The 12,729-nt window shown below is 44.0% G+C and overlaps 1 protein-coding gene across 3 annotated transcripts in view; it reads left to right on the top strand.

Moving 5' to 3' along the window:
* The window catches only part of SBNO1 (strawberry notch homolog 1), a 50,675-nt gene extending 48,702 nt beyond the window's left edge, over positions 1-1,973 (top strand). For all 3 annotated transcript variants that reach the window (XM_045534962.1, XM_045534965.1, XM_045534963.1), the window contains one exon: positions 472-1,973. In XM_045534962.1, the coding sequence (XP_045390918.1) occupies positions 472-614 (143 nt within the window). In that variant the 3' untranslated portion in view covers positions 615-1,973. The remainder of the gene's footprint in view (positions 1-471) is intronic.
* Positions 1,974-12,729: the final 10,756 nt, after the last annotated feature.

Below are 12,729 nucleotides of genomic sequence, written 5' to 3'. Positions count from 1 at the left end.
TCACATTCTCTCATATCAGGAGTTCCTTTCACAGGTCATATGCTTTTCCAGTTTGCTAATATCTACTCTGTGTCCACTTCAGAGTCACCTGCTTCAATAAGCATTTGGATTCGCAACTTTTGTCCTTTTGGTGCATTAGTATATGAAAAGAAGGTGGTATTTGCATATGTTTGTGGAACTGCAGAGATAGTAGACAGAAAAATGCTGTGCTTGGCCTTCTGTCCCTCCAGTAAGAACATGGCGTTTCAGTAGACACATGCATGCGCGTGGGCACTTGGGGGGAACGCTATTGAAGAGTCATATTACGCCTCAGTGAGCCATTTCAGTTAATAGGTACTCATGTAATTTTTGTGTGAGGTTCTTGTTCATTACAAATAATATTATGCCTCATTTGGAATCTGCTGTGAAGCTGTAAAATACAGTATAGTTTCTACTGGATGCAACTTTATAAATTCTTGTTATTAATTACAGGTTTGATCATTCCGGCAAATTGTGTGTCTCCTCTTGTAAATCTCCTTTCAACTTCAGACCAGTCTCAACAGCTTGCGGTCCAGCAGAAACAGCTATGGCAACAACATCATCCACAGAGCATCACCAACTTGAGCAATGCGTAAAGAACAGACAGGTTTTCAACATGGATGTATCTGAAATGCTGTTGAAGCATATCATTTGCATAAAAATCAGGGACAGTTTCCAAAGAATTATATATTTTTTTCAGTTGTGCTCTCTCTAGTTAATTTTTTTGGGAGTAAGGACAAACCTGGAATAGATAGCAAAACTGAAAATCAGCAGTGCCGACGGTAGTGCATATGTCTTTCCTTTTGCTTTTCCCTTGGTACTTCCCATACCCTTTTACTTTGGGTGAGCAGAGGGGGATGTGTGTGTGCGTGTGTCTGTCTGTCTGTGAGTTTGTTAAATGCTACAAACCACAGTTGGTTTAAAATGCTTGGAACTTCCCAAACTGGCTTTACTTTTATGTTATACAGTGCTCAGGGTTAACACAGTACATCCATGTCATTGCTGTGGGAGTTCTCCCTGGATGCATGTGTTTTGAGTCTATAAATATAGAAAATATATATGGGTTTCTTTTTCCAACTTAAACAATAGGTTTATTGAAGCATGAAATGAAAGGTTGCATATCATGCATTCAGGTTCTTTTCTAGCTTTTGTTCTGACGGTGCATGTCTTTGAAAGCATGCGTAAACAGATTAACACAGAAGTCAAGTCACGGAGGGAAACGTTTGTAGATGTACAGCATCGGTTATTGCATTTTTATAGTGTTTATACCTGGGTATTGCTTCCATCCCTGCGAACCCCTCCCCAATTCTCCTCCCTGCCCCAGGTTTCTCATCAAGGTAATGAGTACATACATTTTTTGTGATTAAAATATCTTAAAAGTTAATTTTAATGTATTAATAATATTCCTAATGTGTGCTGCAAAAATGGCTATAAGCCTCTTAAAGTTACATTTGCAACTTAAAGATAGTTTTAGAAAGAAATACAAATTGGCTTTCATCTTGCAAGCAATCTTTTTTTACTTCATTTTCTTTAATTTGCTTTGTCATTCATAAAAAGGAAACCGTACTTGAGTTGTAAACTAGACAATGAGGAAACACTTGAGGCTTCTGCTGTATGTTTTTTGTTAATGTTGTATTGTTGTTACCTAGTAACTTGAATATTGTTTAATGTGTTGTAAGACATTGTAGAGTTTATCTCAAGCTGTTTAAAATGGTAATGTACAAATGTGAATAGACACTTATCTATACTATGGGTAAGTTTTGTTTCGCCTATAATAGATGTTTATAAAAACAAGTGAGGGGATAGTTGGTCTTTTTGTTTCTTTTTTTCTGTTCTTTTCTTTTTTTGCTTGCACAGGTTGCACTATTGAAAAATTGAGATTGTATAAACCTGGTCAAAAGCTGCAAGATACCAGCATCTTGTAGATGTCAAATAAAAAGTTATTATACTAACAAGAAGTGGACTCTTGTTTAGGCCCCCACCGGTGACCTTCAGAAGTATTCTGTAACAGGGACTCTGCAGAACTTTTGTGTTGTCTCAGCATTCCAGGTAGCCCTGTGGTTTAGCTTAAAACCTATCCCTAAAATTTGAGATGGTATTGAGGAAGGGGTAAAATGATAGTACCTTTGAATGTTTTTTAAGGTGAATCGTTCCCTTTGTAACTTTTTAAACTTGTCACAGAATTGGATAAGATGTATGTTAACTGACCGAAATCTGAAGGAAAGCTTAGGACTTTCATCCTCTTGTGTTTCTTTAGCTTGAGTTTGGTTGTGTCAAGTTTACCATAAGCTTTCTTTGGGTTTACTCGTTCTTGGTGCCTAAAAGAACAAATTGAGAATAAGTTCTGTTCTTTGGCACATTTGCCCAGTGGATGCAACTTTTATCCTCAATCCAGTCCATATATCTCAGGCAGTGATCCATTGTATGTCAACCAATGTCCCCTGTTAGGACCACTAGACTTAGCTGGCAGCCAGAGCAGAACTGTCCCCACCTTGAGCAAAACTTCCAGTTAGTGCTTCTGGTTTTAAACTGGTGGTCCAGTGAGCTTCCGTCAGCACACTTAGGTGAAACCGCTAGACCTGGGGAAGGGAAGCGCACAAACCCTCCCGCAGTGAGACAGAACAGCAGGACTGCAGAAGGTGTTCTCTCAGGGGCTGTTACCCCAGTTCCCCTTTCTGTGTGGGAGGGTATCTTTTTTAGCAGGTTGTGGTTTTTTATGGTGTTTTCAAAGCAGCATGAGTGTGAGGATTCTTTAACATGCAGTTAAGTGACCACCCTCCACCCCCATAGTTCATGGTGCAGTGTGTGCTCTGGAATAGCCATCTTGATACAGAGGGGTGTATGTTATTTTTTTGTAGAACAGCTTTTTGTTGTTACTTATTTTTTTGTAGAACAGCTTTTTGTTGTTGTTACTTATTTTTAAAAAGGCCTCTGAAAGCCCTCTCAAAGTAGACTTCAAAAAAGCAACTGGTGTGGATGAACGGGGGCGGGGGTGCTGCGTGCCCACACCCCTCCAGGTGCGCCCTGTGCCCAGAGGCTAGCACGCGCCCCCTGGAGGTGGACATCCGACCTTTACACTGTGCCCGTACAAAAGTCAGCAAGTTCAGGTCCACCACCATGAGAAACCCCAGCATTCAAGGTCCTTTTCTATCAAAAATCAAGTCTTCATAACAGTTAACTTCTGTAAAATAGGTCCGATTATTACAGAATCTAAATGCCACATCAGAATCCAGAGGCCTTGTTTTAACCCCACTTCAGTCCATTTGGCCTCTGCAATGCCTTTTCTCCCGTTTTAGCAATATGGCTCTGAGCACAAAGATTTGATTGGAAATCATGTTGGTGTTTTCAGAGTTTTCAATATCGATTGAACTGAAAACCACTTCCTGAGTCCAGAGCTGCTCTCTGGGGGAGTTAGTGTTCCCCTAATTTAGCAACCTCCGTAGGACAAGGTCTCTATCTGCAGTTTGGTGGGATTATCCAGATGTGCTACCAATGATAGCAATCTATAAAGGTATTATTAGTCTGTTTCTTTAAACACAACTTGATCAAAAAGTAGATGTTAAGCAATTTTCTCTTTTTGCTGCTAAATTGCAGATACATGCTTCAATATCTTCTCTTTACATGTATATATAAATTACCAAGAACCTGCATCCAAAGCAATGTAGTAGTATGTGTATGTGTGTGTATATATATATATATATTTATTCTAATTCAGTTAATTTAGCACTTCGAGAAATCTTTTTTTGAGTTGTAACAATAAACCTTTAGTTGTAGTTTGCTTCATCTGTAGTTGTAAAAATTCTAGATTACTAAGCTCCAGAGGACTATAATATCTTAGAGGCACAGTTTTCTGGCTGTAGCCCCTGGAGCGTTCGTTTGCTGGTCTCCATGTGATGCTGTTAGAAGAAAGGGTACCAGGACAGCATTCACAGTTGAGAAAGAGCCTTCTCCCCTCTCCCTTCCACTTCCCACGGTAGCGTGAGGGAAAAGGCCAACAGATTAGAAATGATTGCTCATTTCACTAGGAGGTAGGGACAGGAGTTCCCCTTGGATCCTTTTCTTGATGACAGATGAAGAGGAAGGTCCCTATAGTGTTCTCATTTAGAAAGTGGCCCTGAGTGATACTTGGTAGAGTGGTGCTAGTGAGCGTTGCTGATGAGCGTTGGTTGACTACCCTTCCTCGTGTCTTCAGTCTCCCCGACTAACACCACACCCCTGCACACTGCGCATGTGTTCATTCATTTGCAGCTGAGATGTAGCGAACGAACGTTCCATGTCATGGCTACAGCTGAGAGCAAAAACTGTTTGCAAAAACAAATCTCTCATTGGATGCCAGTTGTCTAATACAAATGCAATGTCTTTGAAGTGAAAGAAACGCACTTAGATACCCACAACTCAAGCTAGCTAGCAATCTTTTTCTGAGTACTTGAGGTTCAATCCAAAACCCACCTTCTAATTTTATGCTGTATTTATATGTGTACATAACTGTGTATATATAGAAATGTTAAGTTCTTTTGAATGTAAATATTTCCTGTAAATTGGGACCCTGCCCACTTGCTTTTCCCTTTTCCCTATTCCCTCTTGCCTTCAGTTCTATTTATTCTTTTCTTGACTTTCCCATATGGGGCATCTTTTTTTTTTTTTTAATTTAGAAAAGTATAGAAAACTTCTTAATTGAATTTGTTCCTATATGTTAGAATTCAGTTGTGCATCTTTGTTATAGAACTCTTATCTGTTTTGTGTTAATATTTTTCAACATGCCTGATTGTGTTTTGCATTTTTATTATAATTTTTATCGTGTGCAATGCATTGTATCGGGGGAATGCACTTGAGTGCTGTTTCTGATTTTGTCATTGTATGACTGGCTTATGCCCATTTATGTTGTTCTTTGGAAGCTATAGTGAGCCTGATGTTTTCACATAAAAAAAAAATTGCTTCCCAAGACTTGCTTTAAGCTCCTCTAACTTCTTCAGTGCATTTGGGATCAAACTTGGCTCTGAGCGCAGTAAACCCGACTTGCTCCCATCCTTCCAGGTCTGCACCAAAACCCTCCCCTCGTCTCTGGCTTTCACCTGACAGGGACGTCTTGTAGGTTTGAATGGGGGTTTATGGCCTGCTGCTGCGGCACGTTTCGTGTTCAGTTAAGAAGTTGGGCATATACTTTTAACCTACAAATAATAAGCAGAAATTTTCTTTGTAATGAACACAGGCAATACCTGCTCTGTTGTAGCCTGTTGCTATAGAGAGAGGTGGGAGACAGGCTTGGTGCATTAGCGACAGGTGACCTTAGAGAATGTTTATTAAGGAACAATTGTCCCCCAAAGGGGAGCAACACAGCCGCTGTGGAGGCTCCCCCAGCCGTCAGCTCACAGGGTGACTCCGCTAGAGGGTACCGCAGGCAGGTGCCCGCTGAGGGGCCTGCAGCGTCCCCTGAGCCGTCCCCTGAGCCGATGCTGCTCTCCACCCTCCTGCTGTGGGACTGGTCTTGACTACGCCAGCCGTAAACCTGGACTGAGGCATTTTTAGTGATTAGGGAAGACCCATGGGTGGTTCTTTAAAAAGGTGGTATTTGTCACCTCACCCGGGAGGCAAATACTGGGTTTTTGGCATTAAGAAAATGTTCCTCTGTAACTTTTGGGAAGGATTGCTGTGTGCATTTCTTGGGCCTTTCATTCATGTATAAGTTTCATTCATTACTATTCAACTCGTAGACTTGTTGAGAATTTAAAAGCTGTCTGCATTTGGACAAGTCTTGAGAACTAAATCTTTTATGAATCAGGGTCTGTCACAGATTGCCTCCGGTGCAAATCCCCTGTTCAAACCCTCCTTGCCCAGCTCTCCTCCTCTGGCGCCCCTGGAGCAGTAGAACCGTGCGGTTCGCAGCAGTGGCGCCTTGGCTGCAGCAGTGTGGCAGGGCCAGGGCACAGGTCAGCGAAGAATGTCCTTTAGTGCAGAGTTGAGCAAGGGAGAGAGCCCGCGAAAGTCAGTTCTTTCTGATATTTGCAATTCAGGCCTCCCCCAGGGTGAAAGTCACTCCGCAGGCCCCGACCTAGTATCCTGCCCTGAAGCCCACTCGTGCCCGAGCAGACATTTCTGGCCAGTGGACGCTCAGGACCTGCCTTGCTATGACAGTATTCGTGGCACTGAAGAGGATAAAGAAGCTTGAGCGCTCTTTCTGACTTCCACTTTATGGGGCAGGGAGAGCTTTTTTTCTACATAGCACAATGCAGTCTCACCGCTACCAGAAAAAAAATCAACCCGTTCATGGTTTATACTGAATTTGCAAACTACTGATATTATTTTTCAATAACCACTTGTTTCTGTCATCAACCATGAGAGGTGGGAAGAGGTACACGGTATCTCTGCAATAAAACTTTTGCCAGGTTCTACCTCCTCTGAGCAAAGGATGCTTTTATATGCAGGTGTAGATCTTCCTCCTTTACTGATCTGACATGGTGCATCTTGAGACAACAACATCTGATGGAATCCAAAGACAATTTGAAACAAAGGTGGATGTAAACTCTTGTTTTTATTTCATTCTCTTTTTTTAAATCTCCTTTTTTATATTGCTACTCTGTTCGGGAGTGTCTGTCAGCGTGTGAGGGGTACGCACTGTTCTAGTGATACTGCACTGCTTCCTTCAGCCTTCGTGGGAATCCGGTACCAAGTGTCCAGAATTGATTGTTCCGGCCATTTTGATATGTAACTTACAAAATCGGTCTCATGCAATAAAAATGTGTCGGCTGCATTTAGCAAGGTTTACTCTTGCAAGTAAAAGCAATCACCCATGAAGCATAACAAATTCTGTATTTAGTTTTTTTGTTGTGTTTTTGTTTTGGGGTTTTTTTTTTGTTTGTTTTTGTAAGATTCTTAAATAAATTAAACAAAATAAATAAATATGCTTCTTCCATTGTGCTCCGTCTGTCCAAGTTCAAAGCTCCCATTGAGCTGTACCAGGGGGCTTCTTCCCACTGAAGGGGAGGACTTTCTGTGATGTTGTATTCACGGTGACTCAGAGAAGACGTCTCATGGTGAGGACAAGATGGGGCACAGCACTCTTCAGGGCAGAAAGTGGACTCAGGGCCACACAGCTTCAGTGAGTGCTGCGGTCCTGAGACTGGGTCACAGCATCTTCCTAAAAGAGGCCACAAAGCCAAGCACAGCCACGAGTGCTGGGGGACCTGGGGCCCCAGGGCTCCCTAGTTGATCTGTTCCTGGGGCTGAGCATGGCTCACTGCAGCTGTTCAATCTGTGAGTCCAGAATCTGAGCTCTGTTTATGGGGGTGTGAGGGGGAAGCATGGATTAGCCAGGCATCGTGTTTCCTGCCTGTAGGCCCAGCTATTCGGGAGGCTGAGGCAGGAGGATCGCTTGAGCCCGGGAGTTTGAGGCTGCAGTGAGCTGTGATTGCGCCACTGCACTCCAGCCTGGGAAACAGACTGTCTCTGTCTCAGGAAAAAAATGTGGAAACGAATGTAGACAATGATGCTAGTGAGCACTGAGCACCAACTGTTGACCCTCTCTGTCGAGTGCTTTCTATGTCCTTTTATTCAGGGCTTCATCCTAGTTTTCAGGTGAGGAAGATAACTTTACTTATAAGTTCTTTAAGTTTCAGATGTTTTTGGAATTGGTTCCCTTATTCATTTGTTCGGGGAGAGACATGCCAGGTGCCTCTCTCAGCCACGTGCCTCTCTCAGTGGTGCTCACGGGGGCGTCCTGACGGCGGGGGAGTAAGCAGGTGAGCAGGGGAGATTGTCGGTGGTCATGGAAGTTGGGAAGAACCTCAGGAGAGCTGAGAGTGCCTGGGGTCAGGGGGGCCCTTAAGGAGGTCGCTGACCCCAGGAGCTGAGGACCAAGGGAGAGCTGGCAGGAAACATCCAGGGCAGGTGCTGGGAGCGTGGGTGGGTGTGACAGGAGGGGTGTGGCTGTCTCACACCAGTTCCCAGCTCTGAGGCTCAAGGCTGGAGAAATAGTGGCTGGGTGAGTCCAGTCCAGCTCCTGCCACTAGACCAGGAAGTCGGAGAACTGGGAATGGACAGGAAAGAAGTGAGAAGGGCTTGTCACACACAACAGCCTGCGGGTCACTTTGCCTCCTGGCAGGGTAGGAGCTGTCCACACGGTTCGCATTTACACCCTCACAGCTTCCCTTGGTACTGTCACTTAACAGGTGAGACAGGCACAGAGGTCAGGGAGCCAGCGAGGGGTGTGGCCGGAGCGAGGATGCTGTCCAGACCTCTGCGGAAAGGTGCTAGGAGGGAGGGAGGGGTGGGCTGCGCGGGTGGGTTTTAGCCGCCTTTAGAGTATGGCTTGTTTGGGACCCGGTTTCTCTGTGGAGTTTGAAAGGCCTGGGTGAATCATACTCATCTTGTAGCTTAAAATGCATATGGGAATTTAATCAAATTCGTAAACGGTGTTAATGTTTAGGGGAATTTAATCTGTCAGATATGGGAGATAATTGAGCATTAACTGAGGAACAAGGGAGTGTTGTAAGTTTTAACTGGAATTTGACTAAAATATTTCTAAGTTCAGCTTGAAGACTGAAAGGCAACTTCAGTTCTTAAATGCATAACCTTAATAAATTGAATATTAATTGGAATAACACACGAGACAGCAGACTAATAGAGCTTCCACCAGCCCTGTCGAGTTTGATTTCTGCCACAGTCCAGTTTGCTTTGACCTGTTTCCCTTAGTGTTTTATCTGTCCCCAAGTCCTGTGTCAGCCTCACCGTGTGTTGCCTGGGCCCATGCATTATTGACGTTTGTGCTGGATTGTTCTTTGTGGTGGGGGCTGTCCTGGGCTTTGTAGGATGCTTGGTAGCATCCCTGCCTCTACCCACCAGATGCCAGCAGTACACACTCACCACCCCCCACTCCCTGATGTAACAACCCAAAATGTCTCCAGACATTGCCAAATGTCCCCTGAGGGGCAAAATCACCCCTGGTTGAGAACCGCTGCCCTAGGCAAATTAGTCATAAAGAGGCAAAATAACTGGTGTCCCGGGTTGTGTGTGTGTGTGTGCGCACAGGTGCACGCACACATTTGTGTGCTGTTTATGGACAAGTCCCTGGAACAAAGGGCACTACCCCTGAAATAGAGAAAATACAAATGTTAATTGGCTGGGGGTTTGGACTATGTACAATACCATTTCCATAAGTATGAATATTTATCAGCTAGTCATTTGGGAGCATGATGTAAAGAAGCCATCTGTGGAGGCCTTTATGGAGAGAAAGAAGAGGCTAAAAGAAATGTGCAGAATGCTTATTTTTAGAGTCCAATTCTCAGCGACTTGGCTTCGTCCTCTGAAAGCTGCCCACTCTGGGCGTTTGGTGCCTTGTTGGTTAGGACAGGCAGGGGCCATACTGTTGGTTCCAAATCGCCATCGTTTAATGAAGAATTACCACTGAGTATCATGCCCAGGTGCAGTGGCTAGGAGGATGCTAAATTAGTCTGGAATACTTAGTTTTACTTTTCTGGCTAGTTGTTTGCTTGAATAAGCATGTGACACCAGACAACAGGGAGGTGAGAGTGAATACAAAGTGAAAATCGCTGGACTGCCGCCCTGCCCCAGTCCCCTGTCCAGGCAGTCATTCTTGTCCCTTTCTTCAGTAGCCTTTCTTGGGAAACTTTAGGGGGTAGATTTTTGGGTATCACAAAAAATGTTTTAACTTTTGTTGTCTTACCTTTGATTCCAGATAAGATTGGTTTTCACAAAGGTTGATGTTTGAACTCTTAGTTATTAGGGAGGTTCCAACTAGAATAACATATTAATCGTAAGACATTAGAAAATTCAGCAGCTTGAACCTGTAGTCAGAAGCTGAGTGTTTTGTGACGATGCCTGCGGGTTGTGGCAGCAGGAGGCCCTGCAGTCGCCCCCTCATCGATAGTCCTGGATCCAGGTAAGGTATACAATGCTCTCCATCCCTGTGTCGATATGGGATTTCTGTAGCTTTCTGTTCCCACAGTTTATATTTCTTGTGTATGCCTGATATGGAGGTATTGATATGAAAATAGGTTTATTATGTCCTCAAATGTTTGCATGTCCCATTGTTTGTTTTCTGCCCATAGAGAATCACACTTAAGAAACATAAATTGGCTGGTGCAATGGCTCACATCTGTAATCCTAGCACTTTGGGAGGCCGAGGCAAGGTGATCAGAGAGGTCAGGAGTTCGAGACCAGCCTGAGCAAGAACAAGACCCCGTCTCTAACAAAAAATAGAAAAATTAGTTGGGCGTGGTGGCGCACACCTGTAGTCCCAGCTACTTGGGAAGCTGAGGCAGGAGGATCGGTTGAGCCAGGAGTCTGAGGCTGCAGTGAGCTATGATGACGCCACTGCAGCACTCCAGGCTGGGTGACAGAGTGAGACCCTGACTCAAAAAACAAAAAACGTTTCTAAAGTTTCTAAATCAGGGATTGGCAAACTACAGTTGATGGGTCAAATCACAGTCTACCACCTGTATTTGGCCTTGCAACCTGAGTTACATTTTCAAATGGTTGGAAAACATAAAAAGAACATTTTGTAACATGAAAATTACGTGACATTCAAATTTTGGTGTCCATAAAGGTTTATTGAAACACAGCCATGCCCATTCTTTTATGTATCGTCTCTGGCTGCTTTAGTGCTATGATGAGAGTTGCATAGTTACAGAGACTGTGTGGCCTCCCAAGCCTGGAACACTTGCTGTCTGACCCTTTACATAAAAAGCTTGCCAGGTTCAATGCCAGGTTCTGAACTGAAAATTAGTAAATTGGAGAGTAAACCCTGCTCAAAGCCCAAGTTGATAAGGTCTTGTGGTAGGGTCTTATGTTCTAAGGACAAAAACCACATTGGAATAACTAACTGTGATAACTAATCATGATGCTTCACCCACAATTTGTCAGGCTGTCAAATGATGAGTCTGGCTACTGACTTAACTAGTTTCTTAGTTCAGTGGCCTCCAAACTTTTTGGTCACATACTCTAATTTAAAAAAAAAATTATTTTTTAGAGACAAGGTCTTACTATGCTGCCCAGGCTGGTTGCAAACTCCTGGCTTCATGTGATCCTCCTGCCTCAGTTTCCTGAGTAGCTGGGACTCTAGGCAGAAGCCACCGTGCCTGGCCAAAAAGAAAAGATTTCTGAGCATACTTCCACCTCCACTGTTGCGTATTAATTTATTTATTAAGTCATAGTGCTACAGTGCTAATCTCTACACTGTAAATCCCACGTAAGTAGAAATTCTGATATTCTCCCTCTCTGAGCAGTCACCTTGCCTATCATGTGGGGCAGGTGCACCCTATGTTGGGGCCGACTGCTCTAGACAATGTTGTCCAGTGATAGAAGCAGTTCCAAAATAATTTAAAGGCCTTTCCAGGCTGGTGTATTTTGTTCGAGAAAAGGGCATGTAAGTTATCTGCCTGTCTCCTTAGTATGTGAAGTGTTGAGAGAATCCTCAAGGATCCGTCCTGTCAGACCTCCCCGATCCTACAGATGAAGGTCTAGGGAGGTCAAGCAAGTTACCTGAGGCCTAAAGAGGGAGTTTCATATAGACGCCCTCAGTGGAGCCACTGGGAATGTTTCCTGCCCCATTCTGGGGTTTTAACTCTTAGACACAGAAGGAAGAGGAGGAAGGAGAAAACCCGGTCCCCTGTGAAGCCTGCAGTAGCAGGTCAGACGGTGCCCTCCCCCAAATTATCTGTCCACCTGAAATCCTTCACTGTGACCTTGTTTGAAAAAAAGGCCTTTGCAGATGTAATTAATTTAAGGATCTTGAGATGAGATCATCCTGGATTCGGGTGGGCCCTAATCCAACGGCAAGTGTCCTTAGAAGGGGAGAAGACACAGAGAGGAAACAGCTACGTTTAGAAAAAGGCAGGGGCTGGAGCGATGTGGCCACCAGCCAAAGAACGCCTGGAAGCAGCTGGAAGAGGCAAAGGATTCTCTTCTCAGCCTGTGGAGGGAGCACGGCCCGGCCGGACTTCTGGCCTCCAGAACTTCAAGGGAATAAATTTGTTATTTTAAGCTACTAAGGTGGTGGTCATTTGTTGTGGCAGCTACGGGAAACTTACACATCTGTTATGGAAAGTGAATTATGACCAGGAAGAAGGGTGAGAGCTGGAGTCCTACTTGCAGAGGAGTTCTGACCTAACTTTGTCTCATTTCTAGGAACACATTGAAGCCACTCATGGAATGTTCTATTTGCCCAATGAGAACATTCAAGGATGCAGTTCTTTCCTTTAAGAAGCTCAAGCTCATGAATGAGGCAGATCAGATTAAGTGCAATAGCAGGCATTAATAGAGAGGCAGCCAGCTGGGAAAGGCTTTTCAGAGGTAGGGATATTTGAGCTGGGCTTTGATGAATGAGCAGGAGTTTGCTAAGTGGAGCACAAGGCCAAGTTGGAGATGGGGGTAAAGTGAGGGCTCCAGTATGGTGGGGGAAGAGGATGGCGTACTGTGGCTGTCATGGCTGGAATATAATCTTTATGACAATATGGGGATTGTCTTCCTCCACTGTCCCTAGAATAGTTGCTTGATATTTGGTAGACTCTAAATATTTATTGAATAAGCGGGAAAAGACACATAATCCCATTTGAAGCATGAAAACAAAGCATTTGACAAAGTCCAACACCTTTACATGGTAAAAACACTCAACACACTACGTATACAGGGAACTTCATGCAGGCCCACAGCTACCATCATACTTACTGGTGAAAGACTGAAATCTTTCCCCCTAAG

This window comes from Lemur catta, chromosome 21, assembly GCF_020740605.2.
Source record: "Lemur catta isolate mLemCat1 chromosome 21, mLemCat1.pri, whole genome shotgun sequence".
In the NCBI taxonomy this organism is placed as follows: Eukaryota; Metazoa; Chordata; class Mammalia; order Primates; family Lemuridae; genus Lemur; species Lemur catta.
The sequence above is the reverse complement of the archived record's forward strand: the minus strand, read 5'-3'. Positions and strand labels throughout refer to the sequence as shown.